The sequence below is a fragment of the Diorhabda carinulata genome, chromosome 7 (genome assembly GCF_026250575.1).
Source record: "Diorhabda carinulata isolate Delta chromosome 7, icDioCari1.1, whole genome shotgun sequence".
Lineage (NCBI taxonomy): Eukaryota > Metazoa > Arthropoda > Insecta > Coleoptera > Chrysomelidae > Diorhabda > Diorhabda carinulata.
Window position 1 is genome coordinate 25031485 of NC_079466.1, and position 10985 is coordinate 25042469.

Here is a 10985-nt window from a genome sequence, read left to right on the forward strand (position 1 = left end):
TGATGATGATTCAGATGACGGGTATTGCAGAGGACGTCAATTATTGATGAAATATCATTCCTAGTCTGAGATAATCCAAAAAAATTAATAAATTCGTAACTTCAACAGCTTAGAAATCCGAAGAATTTTACGTGATGACCAGAAACGATGTTTTGGTAGATGATAACGATGATTCAGATGATGAATATGGCAGAGGACGTCAATTATTGATGAAATATCATTCCTAGTTTGAGATAATCCAAAAAAATTCATAAATTCGTAACCTTAACAGCTTGGAAATCCGAAGAATTTTACGTGATGACCAGAAACGATGTTTTGGTAGATGATGACGATGATTCAGATGATGGATATGGCAGAGGACGTCAATTATTGATGAAATATCATTCCTAGTTTGAGATAATCCAAAAAAATTCATAAATTCGTAACTTCAACAGCTTAGAAATCCGAAGAATTTTACGTGATGACCAGAAACGATGTTTTGGTAGATGATAACGATGATTCAGATAATGAATATGGCAGAGGACGTCAATTATTGATGAAATATCATTCCTAGTCTGAGATAATCCAAAAAATTCATAAATTCGTAACCTTAACAGCTTGGAAATAAGAAGAATTTTACATGATGACCAGAAACGATGTTTTGGTAGAAGATGACGATGATTCAGATGATGGATATGGCAGAGGACGTCAATTATTGATGAAATATCATTCCTAGTTTGAGATAATCCAAAAAATTCATAAATTCGTAACTTCAACAGCTTAGAAATCCGAAGAATTTCACGTGATGACCAGAAACGATGTTTTGGTAGATGATAACGATGATTCAGATGATGAATATGGCAGAGGACATCAATTATTGATGAAATATCATTCCTAGTTTGAGATAATCCAAAAAAATTCATAAATTCGTAACTTCAACAGCTTGGAAATCCGAAGAATTTTACGTGATGACCAGAAACGATGTTTTGGTAGAAGATGACGATGATTCAGATGATGGATATGGCAGAGGACGTCAATTATTGATGAAATATCATTCCTAGTTTGAGATAATCCAAAAAAATTCATAAATTCGTAACCTTAACAGCTTGGAAATCCGAAGAATTTTACGTAATGACCAGAAACGATGTTTTAGTAGATGATGATGATGATTCAGATGACGGGTATGGCAGAGGACGTCAATTATTGATGAAATATTATTCCTACTTTAAGATAATCCAAAAAAATTCATAAATTCGTAACCTCAACAGCTTGGAAATCCGAAGAATTTTACGTAATGACCAGAAACGATGTTTTGGTAGATGATAACGATGATTCAGATGATGAATATGGCAGAGGACATCAATTATTGATGAAATATCATTCCTAGTTTGAGATAATCCAAAAAAATTCATAAATTCGTAACTTCAACAGCTTGGAAATCCGAAGAATTTTACGTGATGACCAGAAACGATGTTTTGGTAGATGATAACGATGATTCAGATGATGGATATGGCAGAGGACGTCAATTATTGATGAAATATCATTCCTAGTTTGAGATAATCCAAAAAATTCATAAATTCGTAACTTCAACAGCTTAGAAATCCGAAGAATTTCACGTGATGACCAGAAACGATGTTTTGGTAGATGATAACGATGATTCAGATGATGAATATGGCAGAGGACATCAATTATTGATGAAATATCATTCCTAGTTTGAGATAATCCAAAAAAATTCATAAATTCGTAACTTCAACAGCTTGGAAATCCGAAGAATTTTACGTGATGACCAGAAACGATGTTTTGGTAGAAGATGACGATGATTCAGATGATGGATATGGCAGAGGACGTCAATTATTGATGAAATATCATTCCTAGTTTGAGATAATCCAAAAAAATTCATAAATTCGTAACCTTAACAGCTTGGAAATCCGAAGAATTTTACGTAATGACCAGAAACGATGTTTTAGTAGATGATGATGATGATTCAGATGACGGGTATGGCAGAGGACGTCAATTATTGATGAAATATTATTCCTAGTTTGAGATAATCCAAAAAAAATCATAAATACGTAACCTTAACAGCTTGGAAATAAGAAGAATTTTACGTGATGACCAGAAACGATGTTTTGGTAGAAGATGACGATGATTCAGATGATGGATATGGCAGAGGACGTCAATTATTGATGAAATATCATTCCTAGTTTGAGATAATCCAAAAAAATTCATAAATTCGTAACTTCAACAGCTTGGAAATCCGAAGAATTTTACGTGATGACCAGAAACGATGTTTTGGTAGAAGATGACGATGATTCAGATGATGGATATGGCAGAGGACGTCAATTATTGATGAAATATCATTCCTAGTTTGAGATAATCCAAAAAAAATCATAAATACGTAACCTTAACAGCTTGGAAATAAGAAGAATTTTACGTGATGACCAGAAACGATGTTTTGGTAGAAGATGACGATGATTCAGATGATGGATATGGCAGAGGACGTCAATTATTGATGAAATATCATTCCTAGTTTGAGATAATCCAAAAAAATTCATAAATTCGTAACTTCAACAGCTTGGAAATCCGAAGAATTTTACGTGATGACCAGAAACGATGTTTTGGTAGAAGATGACGATGATTCAGATGATGGATATGGCAGAGGACGTCAATTATTGATGAAATATCATTCCTAGTTTGAGATAATCCAAAAAAATTCATAAATTCGTAACCTTAACAGCTTGGAAATCCGAAGAATTTTACGTAATGACCAGAAACGATGTTTTAGTAGATGATGATGATGATTCAGATGACGGGTATGGCAGAGGACGTCAATTATTGATGAAATATTATTCCTACTTTAAGATAATCCAAAAAAATTCATAAATTCGTAACCTCAACAGCTTGGAAATCCGAAGAATTTTACGTAATGACCAGAAACGATGTTTTGGTAGATGATAACGATGATTCAGATGATGAATATGGCAGAGGACATCAATTATTGATGAAATATCATTCCTAGTTTGAGATAATCCAAAAAAATTCATAAATTCGTAACTTCAACAGCTTGGAAATCCGAAGAATTTTACGTGATGACCAGAAACGATGTTTTGGTAGATGATAACGATGATTCAGATGATGGATATGGCAGAGGACGTCAATTATTGATGAAATATCATTCCTAGTTTGAGATAATCCAAAAAATTCATAAATTCGTAACTTCAACAGCTTAGAAATCCGAAGAATTTCACGTGATGACCAGAAACGATGTTTTGGTAGATGATAACGATGATTCAGATGATGAATATGGCAGAGGACATCAATTATTGATGAAATATCATTCCTAGTTTGAGATAATCCAAAAAAATTCATAAATTCGTAACTTCAACAGCTTGGAAATCCGAAGAATTTTACGTGATGACCAGAAACGATGTTTTGGTAGAAGATGACGATGATTCAGATGATGGATATGGCAGAGGACGTCAATTATTGATGAAATATCATTCCTAGTTTGAGATAATCCAAAAAAATTCATAAATTCGTAACCTTAACAGCTTGGAAATCCGAAGAATTTTACGTAATGACCAGAAACGATGTTTTAGTAGATGATGATGATGATTCAGATGACGGGTATTGCAGAGGACGTCAATTATTGATGAAATATCATTCCTAGTCTGAGATAATCCAAAAAAATTAATAAATTCGTAACTTCAACAGCTTAGAAATCCGAAGAATTTTACGTGATGACCAGAAACGATGTTTTGGTAGATGATAACGATGATTCAGATGATGAATATGGCAGAGGACGTCAATTATTGATGAAATATCATTCCTAGTTTGAGATAATCCAAAAAAATTCATAAATTCGTAACCTTAACAGCTTGGAAATCCGAAGAATTTTACGTGATGACCAGAAACGATGTTTTGGTAGAAGATGACGATGATTCAGATGATGGATATGGCAGAGGACGTCAATTATTGATGAAATATCATTCCTAGTTTGAGATAATCCAAAAAAATTCATAAATACGTAACCTTAACAGCTTGGAAATAAGAAGAATTTTACATGATGACCAGAAACGATGTTTTAGTAGATGATGATGATGATTCAGATGATGAATATGGCAGAGGACGTCAATTATTGATGAAATATCATTCCTAGTCTAAAATAATCCAAAAAAATCATAAATTCGTAACCTCAACAGCTTAGAAATAAGAAGAATTTTACGTGATGACCAGAAACGATGTTTTGGTAGATGATAACGATGATTCAGATGATGAATATGGCAGAGGACGTCAATTATTGATGAAATATCATTCCTAGTTTGAGATAATCCAAAAAAATTCATAAATTCGTAACCTTAACAGCTTGGAAATCCGAAGAATTTTACGTGATGACCAGAAACGATGTTTTGGTAGAAGATGACGATGATTCAGATGATGGATATGGCAGAGGACGTCAATTATTGATGAAATATCATTCCTAGTTTGAGATAATCCAAAAAAATTCATAAATACGTAACTTCAACAGCTTAGAAATCCGAAGAATTTTACGTGATGACCAGAAACGATGTTTTGGTAGATGATGACGATGATTCAGATGATGGATATGGCAGAGGACGTCAATTATTGATGAAATATCATTCCTAGTTTGAGATAATCCAAAAAATTCATAAATTCGTAACTTCAACAGCTTAGAAATCCGAAGAATTTTACGTGATGACCAGAAACGATGTTTTGGTAGATGATAACGATGATTCAGATGATGAATATGGCAGAGGACGTCAATTATTGATGAAATATCATTCCTAGTTTGAGATAATCCAAAAAAATTCATAAATTCGTAACCTTAACAGCTTGGAAATCCGAAGAATTTTACGTGATGACCAGAAACGATGTTTTGGTAGAAGATGACGATGATTCAGATGATGGATATGGCAGAGGACGTCAATTATTGATGAAATATCATTCCTAGTTTGAGATAATCCAAAAAAATTCATAAATACGTAACTTCAACAGCTTAGAAATCCGAAGAATTTTACGTGATGACCAGAAACGATGTTTTGGTAGATGATAACGATGATTCAGATGATGAATATGGCAGAGGACGTCAATTATTGATGAAATATCATTCCTAGTCTAAAATAATCCAAAAAAATCATAAATTCGTAACCTCAACAGCTTAGAAATAAGAAGAATTTTACGTGATGACCAGAAACGATGTTTTGGTAGATGATAACGATGATTCAGATGATGAATATGGCAGAGGACGTCAATTATTGATGAAATATCATTCCTAGTTTGAGATAATCCAAAAAAATTCATAAATTCGTAACCTTAACAGCTTGGAAATCCGAAGAATTTTACGTGATGACCAGAAACGATGTTTTGGTAGAAGATGACGATGATTCAGATGATGGATATGGCAGAGGACGTCAATTATTGATGAAATATCATTCCTAGTTTGAGATAATCCAAAAAAATTCATAAATACGTAACTTCAACAGCTTAGAAATCCGAAGAATTTTACGTGATGACCAGAAACGATGTTTTGGTAGAAGATGACGATGATTCAGATGATGGATATGGCAGAGGACGTCAATTACTGATGAAATATCATTCCTAGTTTGAGATAATCCAAAAAAATTCATAAATTCGTAACTTCAACAGCTTGGAAATCCGAAGAATTTTACGTGATGACCAGAAACGATGTTTTGGTAGAAGATGACGATGATTCAGATGATGGATATGGCAGAGGACGTCAATTATTGATGAAATATCATTCCTAGTTTGAGATAATCCAAAAAAAATCATAAATTCGTAACCTTAACAGCTTGGAAATCCGAAGAATTTTACGTAATGACCAGAAACGATGTTTTAGTAGATGATGATGATGATTCAGATGACGGGTATTGCAGAGGACGTCAATTATTGATGAAATATCATTCCTAGTCTGAGATAATCCAAAAAAATTAATAAATTCGTAACTTCAACAGCTTAGAAATCCGAAGAATTTTACGTGATGACCAGAAACGATGTTTTGGTAGATGATAACGATGATTCAGATGATGAATATGGCAGAGGACGTCAATTATTGATGAAATATCATTCCTAGTTTGAGATAATCCAAAAAAATTCATAAATTCGTAACCTTAACAGCTTGGAAATCCGAAGAATTTTACGTGATGACCAGAAACGATGTTTTGGTAGAAGATGACGATGATTCAGATGATGGATATGGCAGAGGACGTCAATTATTGATGAAATATCATTCCTAGTTTGAGATAATCCAAAAAAATTCATAAATACGTAACCTTAACAGCTTGGAAATAAGAAGAATTTTACATGATGACCAGAAACGATGTTTTGGTAGAAGATGACGATGATTCAGATGGTGAGTATGACAGAGGACGTCAACTGTGGTTTCTGCGAGCCAACCAAGGAAATATTAGATTAAAAGACTCAAATACCTTGAAGGTGTATTGGTAAGTTGTCTTACATTCTTGGGAACATCCATAATTCTGGTAAGTACACATTCTATCCCTGAAGACCGATAACTTGGTAATCGAAACGCGTGTTAAACCATTATGATTGTATTAATAATAGCTTGTCGAATAAAATAAGTGTTTAGAAGAAGAAAACTTTTCGTTAAAGTAGAATCTGTTTCATTTTCCTTCCATCTGTCGCTTTCCTTCCGACGTAGAACTTAAACGTTAGTTGCATGACATAACTGTTGAGGATTACGTTAAATTCTGATTCAGGTACTATTCCAGGTGCGTTCGTTACCGTCGAATTTCACTTATACCGCCCCCGGAGCGAAAGTTATCCTAAAAATAGATAATCCGACAAACGCGACTCCGATCGCCCCTATTAAATCTAATCAAAAACCCTTGAGGTACATAGAGGAAGCTACGGATATTTACAGTATTGGTTATTTATCGGACGACGGTTTTCCACGTAAAGATTTAGACGAATCGAATGAAAAATCGACGTTTCTATCGGTACCGTTGCAAAAAGAATTTTTACAAAGATCCGGCAGCGTTAAAAACATTCTTAAAAAACAATTATCCATGGACGTACACGAGGAATCTTCTATTTTATTAGCGGTACCCAAGTGCAAAAATTAAACCCCGTATCTCGAAAAATTGATAAAGCGAAAAGTATTTTTCATATTTTCCGATTTAGCTACTCATTTACTTGTATTTGTACCCTCCAGTTAAACGTTGTTAGTAAACATTTAGAAATTAAATATATTTCAATTATTTTCTTTCTCATTTCTTCTTTTTTCTTTCTTCTTCCTTCCCTACCCGCCCCGCTACACAAAGAATCAACGATAAACACTTCGGTTGGACTTCAGTCTCCGAAGACGGTAACTTGGTTATCGAAACGCGCCTCGTACGGTGTAATTTCAATATCATCGATTTCCTCAATTTTACCCCGAGTAATTTGTGTCCAATATGTGATTTGGATTGTTTTATAAGAAAATCCCTTTAAAAAAACGTTTGATTTGCAAACTTTAAGGTCAGAGAATGTCTTGAGAATACAAACTTTTATTTAGTGTTGGGTTTTTAAGTTGCGACGCCATTTTCTGCAAACGAACGTCAATTAAACGAGTCGTAACCTCACTTATTTGACAACTGACGTAAACTACGAGTAATCGACTGTCAACGACGGATGTTTATTATTAAAACTTTCGAAAACGATCCGTATATAAAGTGTAAATAAACATATTGTCGGAATATCACTTAAAATAATTCAAAGTGACAGTTTTATCAGCTGAATTCATTTGTTATTCATATTTACGAAGTGCGTGACGCGCACCTAATCATATATAATAAGGTCTCTAGGGAAGGGGTGGAAAACTTTGGACGATAATTTCTGGAAGCAGGGACGTAGACTTTGTTATTTTCATAATACGATATACGATTCGAGATAACATTAAATGTTTAAAAAGAGTGTTCGAAAGTTGATTGTATTTAGTAAAAAAAGCGGGTAGACAAAAATATCAATATCATGTCGAAATTTGTGTCCTATTTTGATAATATTATCAGAATATTCAAATGGGTGTTTAGTTGAGTATGTTCAGCACCATATCATTCAACTGGGATCACTAGGAGTCGATATATTCCACTTGGAAACCGTTAATTTCCTTTTATATGATATATCCTTCAGTTATTGAGCTTTGGAAGGTATCCATGATGTTCTGATGTTAATATTTGTTGATCTATCGTATTTCTTGGATCATATTTACCGTGTTATTCATCTGGTACCACTAGGAGTCGATATATTCCACTTGGAAACCGTTAATTTCCTTTTATATACCATATCCTTCAGTTATTGAGCTTTGGAAGGTATCCATGATGTTCTGATGTTAATATTTGTTGACCTATCGTATATCTTGGATCCTATTTACTGTGTTATTCATCTGGTACCACTAGGAGTCGATATATTCCACTTGAAAACTGTTAATTTCCGTTTATATACCATATCCTTCAGTTATTGAGCTTTGGAAGGTATCCATGATGTTCTGATGTTAATATTTGTTGACCTATCGTATATCTTGGATCATATTTACTGTGTTATTTATCTGGGACCACTAGGAGTCGATATATTCCACTTGAAAACTGTTAATTTCCGTTTATATACCATATCCTTCAGTTATTGAGCTTTGGAAGGTATCCATGATGTTCTGATGTTAATATTTGTTGACCTATCGTATATCTTGGATCCTATTTACTGTGTTATTCATCTGGTACCACTAGGAGTCGATATATTCCACTTGGAAACCGTTAATTTCCTTTTATATGATATATCCTTCAGTTATTGAGCTTTGGAAGGTATCCATGATGTTCTGATATTGATATTTGTAAACCTATCGTATTTCTTGGATCCTATTTACTGTGTTATTCATCTGGGACCACTAGGAGTCGATATATTCCACTTGGAAACCGTTAATTTCCGTTTATATACCATATCCTTCAGTTATTGAGCTTTGGAAGGTATCCATGATGTTCTGATATTGATATTTGTAAACCTATCGTATTTCTTGGATCCTATTTACTGTGTTATTCATCTGGGACCACTAGGAGTCGATATATTCCACTTGGAAACCGTTAATTTCCGTTTATATGATATATCCTTCAATTATTGAGCTTTGGAAGGTATCCATGATGTTCTGATATTGATATTTGTAAACCTATCGTATTTCTTGGATCCTATTTACCGTGTTATTCATCTGGGACCACTAGGAGTCGATATATTCCACTTGGAAACCGTTAATTTCCTTTTAAATGATATATCCTTCAGTTATTGAACTTTGGAAGGTATCCATGATGTTCTGATGTTAATATTTGTAAACCTATCGTATTTCTTGGATCCTATTTACTGTGTTATTCATCTGGTACCACTAGGAGTCGATATATTCCACTTGGAAACCGTTAATTTCCTTTTATATGATATATCCTTCAGTTATTGAGCTTTGGAAGGTATCCATGATGTTCTGATATTGATATTTGTAAACCTATCGTATTTCTTGGATCCTATTTACCGTGTTATTCATCTGGGACCACTAGGAGTCGATATATTCCACTTGGAAACCGTTAATTTCCTTTTATATGATATATCCTTCAGTTATTGAGCTTTGGAAGGTATCCATGATGTTCTGATATTGATATTTGTAAACCTATCTTATTTCTTGGATTCTATTTAGTGTGTTATTCATCTGGTACCACTAGGAGTCGATATATTCCACTTGGAAACCGTTAATTTCCTTTTATATGATATATCCTTCAGTTATTGAGCTTTGGAAGGTATCCATGATGTTCTGATATTGATATTTGTAAACCTATCGTATTTCTTGGATCCTATTTACCGTGTTATTCATCTGGTACCACTAGGAGTCGATATATTCCACTTGGAAACCGTTAATTTCCTTTTATATGATATATCCTTCAGTTATTGAGCTTTGGAAGGTATCCATGATGTTCTGATATTGATATTTGTAAACCTATCTTATTTCTTGGATTCTATTTAGTGTGTTATTCATCTGGTACCACTAGGAGTCGATATATTCCACTTGGAAACCGTTAATTTCCTTTTATATGATATATCCTTCAGTTATTGAGCTTTGGAAGGTATCCATGATGTTCTGATATTGATATTTGTAAACCTATCGTATTTCTTGGATCCTATTTACCGTGTTATTCATCTGGGACCACTAGGAGTCGATATATTCCACTTGGAAACCGTTAATTTCCTTTTATATGATATATCCTTCAGTTATTGAGCTTTGGAAGGTATCCATGATGTTCTGATGTTAATATTTGTTGATCTATCGTATTTCTTGGATCCTATTTACCGTGTTATTCATCTGGGACCACTAGGAGTCGATATATTCCACTTGGAAACCGTTAATTTCCGTTTATATGATATATCCTTCAGTTATTGAGCTTTGGAAAGTATCCATGATGATCCTAAGTCAATATGTTCCTTATATAATCGGAAAAACCATGAAGAATGCGATTTTTTAATTCTGATCAGATTTTTTTCCAATATTCCTGCAATTTTTTCAAAAAACCGCAGATGTAGATCTTGATTTACGACAGACAGACATCACCATCATAATTTTTGGTTGGTCTAAATCTACTACACAAGCAAATCATTCGAGACCAAGTTCTCCAGATCCGCAACCATCAAAAACCAAAAATTCTGATCAAGAAATGAAGAAAATTTAAGTTTTACTAGTAATTGAATTCAATCAAAACGTTTCCCATAAATAATTTTGTTAACTAGGGGTCGTACTGTCGTGGTGAAGCTGCCGAAACATCATTCGACACGATATTACATCAAAATGAAACCAATAATAATAATTGCGAGGAAACTTTCAATTCTAGTGCGTAAAAAACGATAAAATCCAATTTTTTTTATCAACCAATTCGTTAATTGCTTCTGTTATCAAATTCAGCCGCAGATATTCACCGAAACTTATGAATTTCAGTTTAAATATTCAAATA

General features: G+C 33.6%; 1 protein-coding gene across 2 annotated transcripts in view; it reads left to right on the forward strand.

The window, feature by feature from the left end:
- Window positions 1-7233, forward strand: part of LOC130896613 (voltage-dependent T-type calcium channel subunit alpha-1G-like) — a 65125-nt gene extending 57892 nt beyond the window's left edge. For both annotated transcript variants that reach the window (XM_057804812.1, XM_057804811.1), the window contains exon 28: window positions 6747-7233. In XM_057804812.1, coding sequence (XP_057660795.1) covers window positions 6747-7100 — 354 coding nt within the window. In that variant the 3' untranslated portion in view covers window positions 7101-7233. The remainder of the gene's footprint in view (window positions 1-6746) is intronic.
- Window positions 7234-10985: the final 3752 nt, after the last annotated feature.